General features: G+C 48.3%; 1 protein-coding gene across 3 annotated transcripts; it reads right to left on the bottom strand.

Annotated features, from left to right (window-relative positions):
* Positions 1-312: 312 nt before the first annotated feature.
* On the bottom strand, positions 313-14,720 carry GFI1B (growth factor independent 1B transcriptional repressor). Of its 3 annotated transcripts, XR_005259268.1 has the most exons (8): positions 14,274-14,716; positions 9,200-9,328; positions 7,679-7,822; positions 6,876-7,138; positions 6,473-6,610; positions 5,862-6,027; positions 5,057-5,423; positions 2,778-3,383 (listed from the first exon to the last, which is right to left on the bottom strand). XR_005259268.1 is itself a non-coding variant. In XM_038156136.1 (7 exons), exons 2-7 carry the CDS (start codon positions 9,312-9,314, stop codon positions 5,245-5,247), a joined length of 1,005 nt encoding a protein of 334 aa, XP_038012064.1. In that variant the 5' UTR covers positions 9,315-9,325; positions 14,274-14,720; the 3' UTR covers positions 313-5,244. The 3 variants fall into 3 exon arrangements, 2 of the variants coding, with proteins under 2 accessions (XP_038012064.1, XP_038012063.1); XM_038156136.1 differs by having other exon boundaries at positions 313-5,423; positions 9,200-9,325; positions 14,274-14,720; XM_038156135.1 differs by having other exon boundaries at positions 2,758-5,423.
* Positions 14,721-18,491: the final 3,771 nt, after the last annotated feature.

The following is an 18,491-nucleotide window of genomic DNA, read 5'->3' as shown; positions in this document are numbered from 1 at the left end:
TCCCCCTTGGGCCCACAGGTCAAAATCAGCCCAAGGACCAGATTGAGGAGTGCTCAGATTGAAGCAGCACGTTCAAAGTGAGGGCACTGAGTGGGATGTTCACAGCTCATATCCAGCTCTGTCTCTCTCCCTGCAATATTATTCACAAGTCAAAATGCTCTTGTCTGGTTTATCCTCCCTGTGTTGCTGCTCGCCCTGTTCCTCTGCTGGTTTTGAGTTTAGTGGGTTCAACGCAGGGTCTCTGGGCTTGCTGCAGGATTGCTGAGCCAGCTCTGCAGCGAGGGTGGATTCAGTATATCCTATATCTGGGCCTCTGCTGGATTCAGTTCCTATCACTGGTTATTGCTGCCACAGTTGGGCGTTCCAGCCCAGATCAAGGCTCCATTGTGTGAGGTGCTGGATGTGGGAGATAAGGAGGAGCAGTCTCATCCCTGACTATCTTACCGTTGAAATAAACAAGTGAAATGAAGGGGAGAGGGGGAATGATTATCCTCCTCTCACAGATGGGGTGAAGATCTTCTGAGAGCTTCACAGTGTGCTGAACAACTTCAGAAATCCAGCACTCAAGTCTTGCCCAAGGTCATGCAGGAAATGTGTGGCAGATCTTAAGTCTCAGTTTAGAGTTGCAGCCTTAAGATCAGTGTGTGTCCATGGTGACTGTTAGTTTTAAGATGGTGGGCCAGGAATTCTGCAGAGATCTGTGTTCTCTTCTCATCCAGCACAGAGATTCACTATCCCTGAATAATTTTTGTGTGGCTGTTCTGGGTTGCTTCCTCTCAGTGGATATGCTATTCCAGGTGAAAAGGCAGGGGAAATCTCTGCTTTGTGAGCAGATTAAATGTTTAAAAATGGTTTATGATGTGCTTTTTTTTTTTGTTTTGTTTTGTTATTCTGTAGCAGCACTGCAGGATGAGCTCCATATCCAGTCCCATGTTAGCCCCTTAATGGCAGGCAGGAATGTTTTCCCTGTGCAAGGAAATGTGTATGTAGCTATTTCTGGGAGATTGCCCCACACCTTCAAGTTTCCCTTTTGTGTTCTCTGCTGATGGGCTGGATTTAAACTGCTGCTGTGTCTCCATCACCTGAGACTGGGGAGCAACCTGCTGTGAGGACAAGGGACTCCACTCTTATCTTTTTTTTCACTGAAAACCCCTTCTTGTGGTGTCTGAGGCGGGAAGGAAGCAGATGCAGCAAATCCCTTTAACCAGTAGAACCTGCACCCAACTGGAGTCTAATCCTTCCCTGTCCTTCCTCTCAGTTCTGTTTAGGGCTGCCTTAACAATTGCCAACACAAGAGAGCTTTAGGATCTTGCCTTCTCCAGGATCGCAGTCTGTGAGGTTATTACAACCTGAAGATAAGTTCCAGCCTAATGCTGTGCTGGCTGGGAACACCCCTCTGCTTCCTGCGGGTGTCCCCTGGCTCTGTCCTCATCAGGAAGAGGGATTCATCCCGTGTCCAAACTGAAATCCACCCTTAATCACAGCTCTTCTGGGCTGCTGCTCTCAGTGCCTCAAGGCTGTCTGGAAGACACAGAGGCACCTCTCTCCTCCTGACAGTGCCCGGGGTTAGTGCTTTGCATGTCCCTCATTTGCTAAACAAAACAGCCCAGAGACCAGGATTTATTTTTCCCTAGCAATAAAGGGAAGAAGGTGTGAAGGGGACTGGGGAAGTACAGAGCCAGCTCAAAGAGAGGCAAAAACAATCAGCTCTTTCTTCAGCCACAGAGATTAGTTGAGATTTTGCTTTTTGCTATCTGTTTCCTTGACTGACTGACCAGAATGTTTGTGATACAAGGGGAGGTGGTGAGAAAGGGGCCGTACCAGAGTGATCAGAACTGAGGAGGATTTGCATGTTTGGAGAGCAAGGCCAGGTGTGTTTGGAGTTGGTGACAGCCATGGCCTGCTCCTGAGGGGTGCTGAGCATCCTTGGGTGCAGATTCAGCAGTTTGGAGTTGGTGACAGCCATGGCCTGCTCCTGAGGGGTGCTGAGCATCCTTGGGTGCCCGTGGTGCAGATTCAGCAGCTCCAAGGATCAGGGCAGCCCTTTGCCTGCCCTTTGTAGCAGGTCTGCCCACGGCTGGTGCTGTGCTGGGAGGGAAGAGGGGGCAGTGGGGCTCTGCCTTGTTTTTCCTTTGGGCTGCTGGCATCCGCAGGCCTCAAGCGATGCCAGGGCTTGGGCATTAGGTGATCTAAAAGTGGCAACTCATTACTCAACAGGAAGAAACTGTAGTATCTTAGTGGAAAACATTGCAAGTTAATTCCCTGTCCTCTCCTGCCTTTTGCCACCTCCTGTCTGTGGCTCGCTGGTGCCTTTGAGGCATGGGCTGTGTCTCTGATACGCTGCTTTTGCCTGTGGGGATGGGTCAGCCTGCATCCCCGGCACTGCTCTGGCCACAGCTGGGTTCTCCTGAGCTCTGCAGCAGCACATTGCCTGCAGCCATCCCAGTGTGCTCCTCCCCTCGCTGCCCCTCCAGTCTAAGTCGTCCCTGGATCTCCTGGGATGGGCTCCCCGGGCTTCCCAGGCTCCTCACAAGCACCAGGCTAAGTGTTAACAGCACCAGTCCTCTCCTGGCACTGCCTCCTCCAGTGTAGCTGCCCCTCAGGAATGTCTGGGCTCAGTAACCCTCCCTGGAGTCCTGGGGAAATAGCAGACAGGACGGGGGTGATGTGTGCTGTGTTTGGAGGGAGAAGCTGTAGGAGCACACAGGAGAGAAGATTCCAGCTGTCCATTGAAGGTTATAGCTCCTCTGTACCTTGGGAATCAAGGACAGGATTAAAATCTAATGGACACAGCAGCTCTTCTTCACGAGGCTCAGAAGAACCAGCTGTCTGGTTTGGTTTTATGAGTGGTCACAGGCACTCTTGCCAATTGATGTGTGCCAGCACTTGACTCCAAATGGCCAAAACTGGGAAGCTTTACATGAGTCAGACACCCCTGCTGTCCCCAGGGAAGTCTGTGCTGGGGTGCCTCTGTGGTTTGGGGCTGCAGGGTTTTGCTCCCGAGCAGTCCACGTGCTGACACCCTCTTTGAATATTTCTGTTTGCAGATTAGTGGAGGACAAGGGGAATAACAAACACAGTTTGCATTTTGGGCAGTAATTTTAATAAGCTGAAGTGACTTTACCTTGAGCAAGGCTTGTGCATGTGTGGCTGTTCACAGGTGTGTGTGGGGCTGGGGACCAGCTCCGTCACAGGTTATGCACCTTCCCCAGAATGGCTCAGGGAAGGACAGCAGGGATTTTTGGAGGGCTTTGGCACTGTCTGTTGGACACACATTCCATGTACCTGGTGTGCCCTCCTGCTCTGCAGGGCTGGCTCTGGCTCCGTGGGGCTCTGCACCAATCTGTCTCCAGGATGAAAGTCTCTCTGACGGGAGCCCTTTCCTGCATGGGAATTTCCATCTTTATTCCCATTCAAACCATAGAGCAACCCAAGACTCTTTCCCTTCTCCTTTTGCACCATCCCCACTGCCTGTGTCCCCAGAGTCAGGTGTGAGCCATTCCTTAAATGAGTGTTTTGAACATGAAATACATTATGTTAGCCCAGTTACTAAGAAGGAACAGATTTATCAGATAAATCCCAGCAGGCCTGTACATGTCACTGTCTGGTATAGTGCAAAAAAAATATACATTAGAGTAAGTATAAATACATATTTACAGTGTACAAGTAAAGCCAGGAGTACAGACTCTGGGTTTGAGCTTCCAGGTACATATTAATGACTTACAGCTTAGGCACAGCATAAAAGGGACAAGAACATTTTAGGTCTTAGGAGAATAACTTGGGATTTACAGCAGTGGAACTGAGGACAGTTCTCTTCTGGCAATACATGAATTTTCAACCTGGACCATTTTTTCTTTGCCCGTGATGGGCACTCCTTCATAAACCCCTGGAGTGGAATGGCTCCAGCCTGTTCCCAGGGTAATTCCCACTGGTGTCATTGTCCAAGGCCATGTGTTCAGGGATGCAGTTATGGAGCGAGCCAAGTGCTGCTACAATGCCCCAATTAACTGAAAACACTTGTCTGTGTTATAATAATGTTACAATAATACTTTGTCCTTCCTGTTAAGAACTCAGGGGACTCCACAAACCTGAGTGAATGGCCCCACGCCACCAGGAGGGGTGGAAAAACAAAAGCCCAGTGCAGTGCCTTGCCAAAGGTTATCGAGAGAGAATTTGGCAGAGCTTGGAGGGGAACTGGTTCTTTACTTGCTCCAGTGCTTTGCTCCAAGCCCTAGACCTGGCAAAAGGAGGAAATACCACTGCTCTCTTTGTATAATACTTGAGAGGTACTTGCATGCTCTGCCAACATGTACAGGCTCAGTCACTTCCTCCTAGAGGAGAGTGCCTGGCAAGCAGAACTCTGGCCCTTGACATCGATATCCAGGGGCTCTCCTGCCCATGCACTGACTCAGGATTGCTCAGGACAGCTCTAAGCTGGCATGTCCAGCATGCAGGGAAATATCGTGGGACATACCAGCCCTGATTCCAAGAGCAGCCAGACTCTCCCATGGTACCAAGACACGGGGATTGTTAGCTCGTGCCTGGCGCTGCGGTCTGGCTCTTCCTGGAGCCTGCTTGGGATCTCTGCAGCGTGGTGTGCCTGAGGAATGTATTTAGAGACCCCTGTTATCTGCTAGGGATAGGAGCTGTTTCTTCAGTATTTTCCTCCCACTCCAAGCTAAAAATACAGCACAGTTAACTTGTCATTTGATCACAGTAAATGCTCTGCTGAAAGAAATGACTTTAAGGTGTCTGTTGGCAGAATTTATGGCCTGGGCAAGTCTCTGCAGAAGGCCTGTCCAGGTTGAACACAGCTGACTGAATGCAATCTATTTGCATGCCCTGGGCTTATCTTCCCAACCATCAGAGCACAACATGGTTACAGCACCAGCTTTGTACAGATTGTTGCTGCCACCAGCCCAGGAGTCCCCTCCTCCCAGCTGGGCAGCCTGACAAACTGGATTCTGCTCCTGGTGTAAAGCCAGAGTAACAGTGACCTTGGAGGAATTCCTCTGGATTTACACTTGAGCAGGTGATGTCAGATCTGGGCTGGTACCTGTTGCAATCAAAAAGCGAAAGCTCCCACAGGTTTCTTTGGGATGTGCAAGGCCCTGTGGTGCCAAACACCAAAGCCAATGCACGACTTGTTCAGTCCCCAGGGGAGCACAGGACACCACGGGAGCTTTATGAGCTGGATGGAGGAGCTGGGGACAGTCTTGAAGGTGGAGCTCCAGCAGAGACCCCTCACTTGAGGCTGTGCTGGGTCTCTCGGTGCCTGCGCAGATCCACCTTGCGCTGGAAGCCCTTGGCACAGAGCTCGCAGCTGAAGGGTTTGAAGCCCGTGTGTTTGCGGCTGTGGGTGATCAGGTTGGAGCTCTGGCTGAAGGCTTTGCCACACACCTGGCATTTGTGGGGCTTCTCCCCTGCAGGGCATAGAAAATGGTAAAAAAAAAAAACCAACACTTTAACAGGTGAACAAAGACAGAAATGCATTTTAGCAGAGTCAGACCTGCTTGGGCATCAGGGTGCTGCCAGCCCAGCCCTCCCAGTGATGTGTCTGGATTGAGATCCAGCACCAGGGACAATCCTCTCCAGCTGAGCAACCTATTCCCTGCATCCAGGGCTGGGTACAACCCCAACATGCACCACAGGCTGGCCAACAGCCACCTCCTTGTCAGGCAGATGTGCTTCAGCCTCCTGCTGTCTCACCCCACATGGAATAATGACTTTGCAGTCATTATAATGACAATAATGACTTTGCTTCTGGACACTTATCCCCAGTCTAATAGCTCTGTGTCTGGGGGCTGTGTATGTACATCAGCTCTAATCTTGGTTTTCTCGTGGAATATTTGGTGTCTCACCTGTGTGGATGTAGGTGTGCTTCTTCATGTCTGACTTCTGGTGGAAGCGCTTCCCGCAGTACTGGCAGGGGTAGGGCCGTGTGTCCGAGTGGATCAGCAGGTGAGTGGAGAGGGTGGAGGAACGTTTGAATGTCTTCCCACACATCTTGCACTCAAAGCTTCTTTCCTGGTGGGGAAGGAAAATCATGGGATGTCTGAGGCTGCAAGACATGTGACAGAGCTTGAAGAGTGATGAGAACTGTAGATTTGATAAGCAAATCTCCTTGGCTCGTGGACTGATAATGCTGGGTGCAGCACAAAGGGAATGCAGGGAGGGTTAATTATGGAAATGGATCCCATCTTGTGATCCCAGCTCCTGCACCCTTTAGCAGGAGGTGAGGCACAGCAGAGCGAGTAGCAATGATCCTCCCTTGCCTTCCAAGGAATTCTGAAGGGCAAACTGAGATTTGTGAGACCAAGAGCTATAGCCTGTGGTTTTTAGAGCTCTGTCCTTGTCACTGCGTGCCACAGGAAAGGCATCACGTTTGTAACCTAGGAAGTGTCACTTCCTCTGTAATGGATTAAGCAAGAGCTGAGGTCCAGAGCTGGTTCTCTGGAACCATGCCACCCACCTGGGAGTGGATGTTGGTGTGCTGCTCCAGACTCACAGCGTGCCCAAAGGTTTTGCCACACACTTCACAAGCAAAGGGACGGGTCCCGCTGTGAGACCTTCGGACGTGGACCTCCAGCCCATGGGGAGTGGAGAACACCTGCAAAACAAAATCCCTGTGATTTTCTGACATGAGGGGGCTGCACCTCCATCTCTGTTTTCAATTCCTTCTCTTTATTCTATTCTCCCCTCTGTGAGAGCTCATGTGAACTGCAGCATTCCCACTGCCTTGTTCTCCTGACTGCAGGCCCTGCTCTGAGCCACACTTCGGTGTGCCCGAGTGAAGAATGGGTTTCATGCTTCACGTGTGCCATGAAAATCCCTCCAGGCCCTCCCCATCCCAGAGGTTCTCATCCAGCACACACCTTGTTGCACTTCACGCAGTGGAAGGTCTCCATGTCTGAGGAATAATGCAGGCTGTAATCCAGGGGGGGCTCGGTGCTGGGCAGGAGGTGGCTCCCATACAGGCTCACAGGGTGCTCCAGCAGGGCTGACTGCATGCTGGAAGACATCTGCTGGTAGCTGTATGGCATGTGGAAAGCATCCCAGGAAAAGCCAGCTTTGTAGAAGGTTGGGGGGCTCGCTGTGTTAGTGCAGTCCTTGATCTGCAGCCCTGGCATGGCCATCTCTGAGTTTGCAAAGGAGAGGGAGAGGCGAGTGTCACACCATTGCCTGAAGTTGGGCACCTGTTAAAAAGTTCCCCATCTTGCCTCACCTCGAGAGTTGCAGTTGGTAAATTCTCCTTGATTCAATCCTGATTCCCCAGGTAAAATTCCCATCGTGACTTTGATTTCAATCTGAGGAGATTTTATGGCAAAGAATGCCATGGAAATTTTATGGCTAAGGGAATATTGAGCCCCCTGCTAGCCCTCCTTGATGAGGAGTTTGAACACGTATCCTGTGGGACCTGCCGTGACCCACGCAGCACAGAGCTGCATTACTGTGGGGAGGTTCATTCACTGGGAATGACAGCAAAATCCTTCACTCTTCCTGGTATAGACCAGAAAGGGAAATACAGAATGCTCCTGATCAGCTCTGCCTGTGGCAAGTTTTACCACTGATGTCAAAATAAGAGCTCTCATTCACTGAAAATCTGGGCGCAGTTTTAGGGGCTCCATAACCAGCTCAGCCCTGACCTCTTTTGCAATTGGGGTTTTGGGTAGCCAACCTTGTGAAGGGCCTGGCAGCATCCTGCTCAGGTACTGGACAGGGACACTCTCTTCTTTCAGTTCAGGTGGGTCCTTTTCTTGTTTTGGAACCACACATCCCAGGTCCTGTTTCTTGATGTCCTCTGCTGTCCTGTCTCCTGTGGCTGTGAAGAGCAGTGTCACACTTAGGTCACAGTTATGTCACTCTTGCTGCTACGAGAAGAGTTTGTTTAGGTGAGTTTTGCACTCATGTGTGAACTCCTGCCTGGACACAGCAGCCCATGCTCAGTTCCCTGAGGAAGTGCAGAGCAAAACAATCAGCATTCAAGGTCTGCCCTTTGCTGAGGAAGGGAAATTCCAATCAGGATGAGATAGGCAAGGCAGAGGGGCCAGGATGAGATGACAGGATCCTTGATACCTGATACAGTTAGAGAAAATCAACCCTAGAATTGTGTCTGTAAGAATAATTTCCCTATTTAAAACCATTTCCGTTTGTGTGGGTAAGTAACAATCACTAACTTATTAACCTCCCCACCCCTCTCCTGAGAGAGCTGGGTATTGTTAACTTGGATTTATGGACAGCCAAGTAGGGAAGCAGAGAGGGGAGGCAAGTCCTTATGCACTGAGCCTCTTCTCCTCCTGCCCACACCCCCATTTATTTCTCCATGCTTGTCCCAGCCCCTAAAGACACCAACCAACCCTTGTTAAACTTTGTAGTAAGAATCTAAAATGGACAGATGTTCAACATGTGTGTCCTTTCTGCTGGAGACGGGATAGATCTGCTGAAGGACAGTATTTATCTCTTGTCAAAACCTGCCACTGCTCCAGAGACACAACAAATGGCTGAAGGATGATGGCAGGAATGGAAATTAAAATGTTACCTCCTTTCTTTTTTATCAAACTTATCTCAGGGCTAGACTCTAATTTGATAGCCGGGGCTAGAACAAAGAGTAAACTGATCCTAAATTTGAATAAAGAAAATTTGAATGGTGCCTGAAGGAAGAAGATAATTACCCTGGCCCTGCCACTGCTTGCATGGCTGGAGGAGAGCAGGAGTAGGAGCAGAGGGAGCACAGCAGCGATGGCAGAGCTCTGTTGGGTGGTGTTAACACCAGGAAGAGATGGTAACACACCGAGGTAGAGAAGATGCAGTCCAGAGGGAATGTGGGCAGTGAGCACAGGAAACCAGAGGTGGAGGTGGCAGAGTTGTGAGCCTGTAGAACACTGACAACCCAGTGCGAGCTCTTTTCCCAGCTGTAAGTGACCTGAAGTTGGTCATTTTCCCAAATGTGACCAACTCCACACAGCATCTTATAGCTCGAATCTCCCCAGCAACCCAGCAGGAAACAAAGGGAGGATCAGAGTGGATTTGGTGCAGAGAAAGGACACACAGTAAGGGATCAGCTTGCCCTTACACTGGCATCCCTGTGTGGAAGTCCTCGGATGCTCTTCAGCTCACTCATCCTGCTCCCTTAGCTGCCTGCTGAATTATTGATTTACCTTGGTGTGTTCCTACAAGCCCAGGGGATGGACGGACTCACCAGTGAAGGCAGAGGGGACTGGACCCCACGGGAGCACTGGCAGGTCATCTTCCACACAGCGGTGCTGGTGATAGGTGTGAGCCTTTTTGCTCTTCACCAGAAAGGAGCGTGGCATCTTCCATTCACCTTCTGGGATGAAACAGAAAAACAGCAGCTAAACCTCTGTGGCTTGGGGAGTAAATTCCCACTTGTTTCAGATTAAGTGCACTCTGTAAAAATCACACTTCACAATCTACCCCAGGCTGAGGCAAAGGATTACAGAAAAAGAAACAGGGACAGGCTTAACCCGAGACCTGAGTTACAGACCAAAACTGTCTGTGGCAGACACGTTGGAAGCCAGGACCTGTCTCTTGCAGTCCTGCTCTGACTACAGGACAGGCTGCATTTCTGATCTTCTCCTCCCTGGCAGTACACAGAGGGAACCACAGGTTAGAGATCCCCACTGGAGAAAGTCTGAGTGTTTGTGCTGCTCCTGGAAGGGCCCTGTCCCAAGCCATGGCCTGGGGCCTACTGTGAAATTATTATATAAACAACAATGATAGAAACGACACCAAGAATGGGAGAGAGACAGGAAGATCCCTGCAGAATGATGTGTGGAGGGTTTTCCTCTTGCTTGAGTAGTTGGAGTTCTGGCTGACAAACAAGAGAGCAGAGGCAGAGCAGGAGGGCTGGGTGAGAAGTCACCTTCTGGACCCAACTCAAATATTACAGACCGTTGAAAAGGCGGGTTAGGGACAAACATAAAATGCTGAAATTTAATCATACCAAATGCTCTTGCAATGCATGTGTTATCTTTGCTACCCAGAACCCAGCCCACCCTGTGCCCACTCCCTGGGGCTGGTAACTGCTCTGATGGAGGCAGGGTGGCAACAGGGACAATGTTGTGAGCACCAATATCAGCCGGTGCCTTATTTGCATGTGTATTTGCATTTTCCCTTGTAATTGTTTGGGATAGAGGCACTAAAAACAAATCTTGCTATATTTCATTTGAAAAGTCAGCATTTAAGTCCTGACTCTCTGTTGACTGGAAACTGTTATTAAGTTCTGCTCCTTCCTGAGAGCAGTTCAGTGGAACGATCTTATTTACTAAAGAAAACCCCCCAAAATCCATAAAGTTTGCACCTGTTAAGCAGGAACGATATGAAATATCTGTCCAAGGACAGAGAGTTCTGAAATCCCAAACAGGCAGGGATGGAAAGGTCTGTTCCCCAGAGGTCTGTTCTCCAGAGAAGTGCCTGTACTGCCCCTTCATGCTAAATATCATTACAGAGCCCAGTGGTGTTTTGTTTAAAGGTCTGAGGGCCACATTTACAGTGGTGCCTAAAGCTGTGGGCTCCCCACAGCCAGGTCTGCTGGGGACAGGGGGATTGCCAGGGTGCTCCCAGCCCAGCTGCCTTTGGATATGCTGCTGTCTTTTTAAATCTGGTCCAGGATTCCCACTGTTCCATCCATGAATTCAGGGATAACTCTTGTTGGCTCAAAGCATTTTTTTTTTTTTTTCTGAAATGACTCACCTGTTTTTCTTCATCTTTTTCCAAGAAATTTACGTGTAGCTTGAGATGAATAATAGAAAGCTGAGGCCACGAGCAGACTTTAATTTTAGAAAAAGGACAGAACAGCACTGAGGAGGGACCATGAGCAGGCCCTTGAGGGAAGGGGCCCTGAAGTACACACGGCTGCTTTTTGCTCTCTGGGAACTCTCTAATGAGGTTTATTCAAAGATCTGTAAAGAGTCCCTGCCCAGTGAAAAGCTGCAGGCACAGAAATAGCTCCAGCTCACACACAGGGCTGTTCTGCAGTGGGTTATAACCCTTCAGCAGCTCTGCTCAGCCCGTGTCCCTCCCGTTCCAGCAGCACCGCTGAGCTCTTGGTCAGTCCCAGCTGAGCTACCTGTGCACTGGCCCAACCCTGCATTATACACCTGCCCCGAGTTAAAGTGCTGCCTCAAACCCTTCAAACCTGGAATTTCCACTCCTGTCACAGGGGTTTTCCCATGTGGTGGGGCAGCCCTGTGTCCACAATGAGGGGTATTCACACCAGGAAACTTCAGACATCAGATTTCTCTGCCTACATTAATCAGTTTGTTTCCCTGGGCTTCCTCCAGGGTAGAGGAGGAGGAGGCTGTGGCAGTGGGTACCTGCAGGGTGAGAGCCTGCATCCAGCTGTGCCTGCTGGAACAGCCACTCTCCCTGCCCTCAGGCTGGAGAATCCTGAAGAATCCTGAGGCAGCACTGGGCAGCTCAGCAGGTAAATCAGAGGACTGGAGATAGGTGGTTTAAACAATCCAGCAAAGTTTTACAGCAGTGCCCATATGCCAAGTACAGGCAGCACTAAGCACAGCCCCTCTTTTCCAGTGGTGCCTGAAAGCAGATGCCCATGAATAAAAAGAATCTTTCTGGATGTGTTTGCCCCAGCCCGTGTAAAAGTCAAATTTGGTCCAGTATCCTGAGTGCTGATAACGACTGAGCAAAACCATCCTCAATGGACTGAACGTTGCAAAAGGAAGTCACCTTCCCCCACCCCATTTTACAGAAAAAAAAAAAAGGAACTGGGAACCCAAAGCAGAGTTAATTAACAACTGCACTGGACTGGCTTTGTGATTCACACAACCAGGCTAGAGCAGAGGAAAGCTACAAGCAGAGATTGTGGGAGGGAAAAGGACTGTTTTTCCTCGAAACTCCAGATTATCTGTAGCAAAAGATCAGCTGCTCCTAATGGCTCACTGTATTTCCCAGGAAAAGCAGTGCTGTAGACAATGGACCCTGCACCCTGCTACGTTTTAGAGTTATTGAAGCTTCTGACAGAATTCAGCTTCAACCTTTTGCTGAAAATTAAACTTTCTTTCTTTTTTCATTTCAGCCCTTGTGGAAGCTGTTTCTAGCTGGACTGGTAAGTGCACAAGGGAATTTATTGCTTGGGAAGGAGTGCCCATCCAAAATGGAAGTGTTCTGGCATTTTTATTAATTCAAGACAGGATATAAAACCAGCAGGTGGCCAGAATTGGCATTCTTATTAGCCTGCCATCCATGCAGCTGTATAATAATGTTCTAATGTGCCTTGAGGAAAAGACAGCGGGAGCCAAGGGGAAAAAAGCAGCTTCACTATTTTGGGTACCTCACCTGAAACACCTTAGAAAGGATTCTTTCACCAGTTATAAATTCCCCAGTCAGACCTGAAAGCAGATCCAGCATTTGCATGTTCAAACTCAAAGCTCCTTCACCCTCAGCAGTGCTTTTGGATGATTTTGCAGAGCATCCCTGGTAAAACTCTAACGGGACACTGAAACATTGCAAACGGGCTTGGTTTTAAATTTAGGGGTGGCTTCTGACTCCAGGATCCTCCTTTTACTGGATCCTGTGCTCCTCATGAAGCCCTCACTCTCACTTCACTGCACAACAGCTCTCAGTTCCCAAACCCACAGGACTGGTCCTTGATGTAATTTAGAGGAAATTCGTATTTTTGGTGAATTAGGTTATGAAGCCTTTGGTGGGGACAGTGTTTGCAGGATTGTGCCACACTGAACCCAGTTTGCAGTGAAAGCTCCATTCTAAAGCTGACTTGCATTTTCCTCTAAATTCAAGTAATTCTGTTTTCAGATTTCCAAGGTTAATTGTAGAGACTAAATGCATTTTCCTGCTACACTCAGTGAAACATTAAATTGTAACTGGCATTACAAGGCTGGAACTCACTAGTAGTACATTACACCACATCTTCAGATAAGTTGATGAGCATACAAAGTTTTAGGCTAAAAAGCACTTTTTCCTTTCCATTGTTTAATTTATATTATTTACATTTATATCTCAATATTGCCCTTCTCATGCTTTTTTTAAAATTTTCTTCTTTTTCTTTTTTTTTTCTGGAAAAGTGAAGCTTCCAAAAATAGAGGATAGTTTCTCTTTCAAAAGATTACATTTTAGAAGAAAAAACGTGCCAAGCAGAACACGATGTGTCTGTGGTTTAAGAACCCAAATAAAATAAAATAAGAGGTTTTTTGGACTCTTGACTCTTTAAATATAAAGTCAAATTTGAAAGAATTTCACCTCTTTACAAGAAAATTAATAATTTCTTCACTAGTCCACCCTTGCAAAATCGAATGCACTTGGGGCAAGTAATTTAAATGCCACTTTTTATTGGAAAAAAGAACAGGACATTTTTAATTCTTGTGGTAAGACTGGATTTATGGACATTGTGGCAGGGGCAGCAAATTATGGTGGAAATTTTGTCAAAGAAGTTGAACAGAAATGCTGGTATAGCTGCAACATCCAGAAAAAAAAAACAAACATATTTAGACTGTAATTGCAGCACTTGATCTCTGGAAAGCTCACATAGCTCCCTGTGATGTTGGGAATGCCACTGGCTTTAGGAAACTTTGCCTTAGGGTTCCATGGATGGAATTACACAGTGCAAGCTCCCAAATTCCAGATCTCCTCAGAGTACAGATGCAACTTCAATGTGAACTCGCAAACCATTAATGGATTGAATCAATCTTGTGATGTGAGAAGCGCCTATAAATAGCTGATTCCATATGCTAAAAAACTGTTAGATTAATCAGCCTATATTCAAAAAAAAAGGGTGGAAAAATAATTTAAGATGGATTCAAAGCAAAAATGCTGAATGGGAGAGGAATTGTCATCTACAAAAACGGGCACAGGTGATGGCAGCAGAGGTGTGCTGCTCTCTGAATGTTAAGGTCTGGCCCTAAAAAAGAGCAAATAAAAAGAAAAACACAGTTTGCCCTCTCCTCAATGGCAGAGAAAAAACTCCACAGCTCCTGCTGATGGAGCTGGCTGGGACACAGCTACCTGAGACCATTGTCACAACTGATATTTTGCTCTATTACCATTTTCATGTGTAAAAGTGAAGCACATGGCATATAATTCCAAAAGGTTCGATTCAAATGAGTCAGGTGAACTATTACCACAAAGGAGCCCTCAGGAAAAGTGGCTGAGGCAATGGAATACATTACATATTTGCAGACACAAGCGAAGAAGGAGGAAAAAAAGCTTAGAAAAACATATCAGAAAAATGAGAAAACCAATGCAATTAAAAGTGTTTAAAAGAATAAATCAATCACCTGTTTGAGGGACTTTGCTTTACTGGATTTGCCTTGAAATCTCCCCAGACAAGCGAGACGTCGTCCTCTCTCGGGACTCCTCTTCCACTTTTTCACTTGGTCGCAGTCAGTTGAAATAGATACTTCTCCTTTTTTCTCTCTGTTTTTTTTTTCCCCCTGTTCCCCTCCCTGATTTTTCAATCAGATTATTTGTGTCAAAATCTGGCGGTGAAGAAACAGCCAATAAGAGGCAGAGCCCAGAAAGTATTTGCTTATCAAAACTTCCCAGGACTTTGACAACTTGAAGAGAATTCACGATGCCCAGCTCGAAGCCCTGGGGGCAGCACCCTTCACTTTTGGGGGCAGCTTTGCCTTCTGCAGGAATGCTCCTCTGTCATATTGACAAAAAGCATGACATGGGAAATAATGTACTGAGCAGGCATTTGTTATTTTGTCTTCTCCTTCAAAAAAAAAAAAAAAAATTAAAAAAAAATTTTAAAAGCCCTTAAGAAACCTGTATTTTTACAGACATTCATCCCCGCATCATATCTCTCACAAACAGACACACCATCTGTCTCACACACACACACACTCACATACTTGGGGCTCATAAACAAAACCATCAAGCACATGTGCACAGAATTATTTTATTCCAGAATGGATCTTTTATCTCTCCAATTTCCAAGGAAAAACGAATAAATACTTGCATGGTATAACCGAAGAAGATGCGTGTTAATCACCCTTCATTTTCCCAGGCATATGTGTGTGCAATCCACACATATTTTAGGCATTGCTCTATCTATATACAGCTGTATACAGGGTATAAATATAGATTTAAGAAAGCTCATTAAGCAAGCTCATTAACAACAGCTTTGCAAAAAGCTCTTCAAGAGCAATAATAAGAATTTGCACTTCTATCGCTCGCTTTCAAAAAAGGTTTGAGAATGGGTTTGCAAATGTGAAATAATTGAGTGTCAAAGTAATGGCCCAGTGGAAGGAGGGAGGATGGAGCAGGGGCAGAGTGACTGTCCCCAGGTTGTTCTCCAGCACAGCTGGGAACAGGAGCTGGAGAAGAGTTTTTTCCTTTAGAATCCTTGGAAGGAGAGCTGAAATCCCCAAATTCTGGGGAGACAGAGAATGGGAGTCATTCCTTGATTCCACCTTTTCTCTAGTAATCCCAACCCTCCTGGCTGCGCAGGTGCACAGTGGCATGAGCTGTGCGTGGTGGAACTCAGAGCACAGAGATGCCTTCCAAGGAATTCATCATTCCAGAGGTAAAGAAGTGTCCGGCAGCCGTCGTGTGCTGAGCACCGGACCGCCACCAGCAGGAAAACTCCTCTGGAGATGGAGTTTCCTGCTCCCTGTGAGCTTCCAAACGCATTTCACTGCTTCCTACAGCTGCTGGGTCCCTTTTCCTGCTGCAGCCCAGGGTGGGGAACACCAGGAAGGAACAACCTTTGTTCAGCCCGGGGCTCAGCAGGAGGCTGGGGCTTCCCTGACAGAGCAGATCCAGGGACACTCGGGGCTGAGAGCAGAGGGATTCCGCATCCAGCCGTGGCAGGGTTTGCTGTCCCCAGCGCTGTGGCAGCACGGGCACAAGTGCCAGCCGTGGCGTTGCCCCACGGCACCGGCTGGGCTGTGCAACGGGACTGATGCAACTCGGAGATAGGAGCGTGGATTTCACCCGCATTGAGAAAGATTCAGATTTTGATCTTAACCCATCTGTCATAATACTGAGCACAATTAATTCTCGTTGTTTATAGAAGTGAACAATTCCTTTTCCCGCTCCCTCCTCCCCTCCATATTTATCTGGGCGAGTTTTGCATGAAAGAAACGTTCCCAAGGCATTGTGCTCAGGAGCTGATTTGCATCCTCTTAAACACAGGCATTTGAGGGATTACATTTCCCGCTACAAAAACAAGCATTGTAACAGAAACCCAAAATGTACATTGCAGCTTCAGGGTTTCGCACTAAGACAGTTACAGGAATTAAACAAAACAGGAAAATGACAAGCTGCTGAAAAGGACTGAGATGTAATTTTATGAAACATTGGAGCTGGCTTCTGCCAGCACCCCTGAGCACAGGCTTCCCATTGATACAAAGTGCAAATGGCTGCAGAATGTGCCTCCTAAACTCCAGACAGTCCAAGTAAATCAATCACACACCAAAAAAAAAAAACCCTAGAAAAGTAGTGTCAAAATCTTTAAGGTCCCCTCCAGGCCACTCTAAGATTCTATGTTCAGTAAAACCCCCCCAGCCAGCTGATTTCAGAGGGGCTGCTAGGAAGACTGTGGAAAAGGAGGATGCCTCCATCTCCAGTGTCACTAACAGCTGGAGCATCTCCTGTCCCCCCAGGTAGCCATGAGCTCACAAGGCCAGATGCAAGTGCAGACAAGACTGATCCCAGCTAACAGCACAGAAATTCCTGTTCGGGACCAAGGTCACCACACTGCAACGCCTGAAGGGACATGGGGACACTGCTGGGCTTTCTCCAGCTCTCACCCACTCCTTCTGCCTTTATTGGATCTCGGGGATTCCTGCGGAGCACAAAGCTGCAGGATGGGAGCGCAGTCGCCTTGCCTTGTGTTCTACTCTTCCCTGCATTTCTGTCTGTGGCTTCTGTTCATCTCTCTACCGAAAGCACCATCAAAAGGCCACTTGCACAAGCTGAATTATAAACCCAGAGAGCTGGAGGTGCGTTTGGGGCCGGCAGAACCTTTGAGCTGACCCCGTGTGGTCATTCTTATTTTATGTTCTTCCTGTTGATATCCTTTTCCCCGTTCTCCCTTGTGCAGGCTCAGCAGAGAGGGGAGAGCCACAGAGAGCTTATCTGGGCTCCCAGAGGCTCGTCCTGGCCCCGACCCACACAGGCCATGGGGGATGTAGAGAGCCCTGCTTGCACACAAGGACAGTTGAATTCTGTGTGCTGCTGGGAGCGCTCACTACGCGTCACACGCTCCAGTGCTCCCTAAGTAAATAGATTTTTAAATGCACAGCTCAGTAATAGTAACCAGGTTAATTACAACATAACACGTCCCTTTTAGTGCAGTTGTTTCTCCTTTCAAATCCAGCAGCAAACCCCTGCTATAGCATCCATGTTTTCTTTGTCAATTTGACTGTTACAGCAATTAAGTCCCAGTAAAATAACACGACTAATTGCTTCCAGCTCTTTTCTGAAGCTCATCTTAATTTCCACTCTTTTCTGTGTCAGATTAAACAAACATGTCATCTGCACACCAAGAAAAAAAAAAAAAACTACCATCACTCCGTCCAGACCATAATAAATATTAATTGCCAGGCACAAGGCAGGACTAGATTAAAAATATGCTGGCTCCAAGCAACTCTTATCTCATCATGAAGCAGGACAACCCATTGCAGGTGCAGCAGGAAGGAACTATCTCAGTCCTGCAGGGATCAGAGCTGGGAAACACAAAAAACTGCTGCAGAAATTAAAAATCAACCGACCCCTCTCAGATGGGGCTCTAATCTGCTTTTTTTTCCCCTTGCACCTCATTCCCACCAATAAATGCCTGTGGTTCATGCTAGGCTCTGGGGACAAGTCATGGAGAGTCCAGAGTCAGACCAAGCACCCTCGGTGTGTCCCTGGCAGAGCTGCTCCTGCTTGGAGAAGGGAAAATGCAGAGATCCCACCAGCCTGGGGACTGAAACGCTGGGTTTTAAACCTGTTGCATGTGGCACGCCAAGCCGAAGGCTGGACATCCTTCCCCGTAATGATTTCCTTTCTTGTCTCCTACCCCGCATTTTCCACAGGGAAAAATCAACCTTTATCTGCAAGGATGGGATGTTTGTGTCCTACGGCTGCTGCATTCTAGTAGGGGGAAAAACAGAAAACAAAACCAGACAGAACCCTTGCGCACGGCTTGGATGACCAAGTCCTGAGGGACCCAAAACCAGGAGAAGGAAACGAGCTTTGCACGCTCATCAATTAAAATCAATGAGATTCGGGGCGCGTGCCCGGGGGTGCTGTCCGGGAGCCACCACAGCCGCGTCCCGCCAGCACCGCTCCGCACGCAGCGACGCCTCCGAGACGCTTTTGGTATTCCCTTTCAGCACATCCCCGCACTTCGCACGGGATCTGCGGGTGAGAACCGGGAGAAAGAAGCCCCCAAAACCCCCTCCCGGCCGGGCCCGGCCCCCGCCCGCCGCGGCCCCTCAGGGCCGGGCCTTGTTTACCGCCCGCGCGCGGCCCCGCCCCCCGCATCACGCGACCTCCGCCCG

The sequence above is a fragment of the Motacilla alba genome, chromosome 17 (assembly GCF_015832195.1).
Source record: "Motacilla alba alba isolate MOTALB_02 chromosome 17, Motacilla_alba_V1.0_pri, whole genome shotgun sequence".
NCBI classification, from domain to species: Eukaryota; Metazoa; Chordata; class Aves; order Passeriformes; family Motacillidae; genus Motacilla; species Motacilla alba.
The sequence above is the reverse complement of the archived record's forward strand: the minus strand, read 5'-3'. Positions and strand labels throughout refer to the sequence as shown.

Excerpts from the sequence above, each read along its gene's own strand:
- GFI1B (XM_038156136.1), bottom strand. The coding sequence starts at position 9,314 with ATGCCACGCTCCTTTCTGGTGAAGAGCAAAAAGGCTCACACCTATCAC. Across the intron at positions 6,611-6,875 it reads ACTGCGTGAAGTGCAACAAG|GTGTTCTCCACTCCCCATGG; the intron begins GTGTGTGCTGGA and ends TTTGTTTTGCAG. Across the intron at positions 5,424-5,861 it reads GCACACCTACATCCACACAG|GGGAGAAGCCCCACAAATGC; the intron begins GTGAGACACCAA and ends TATGCCCTGCAG.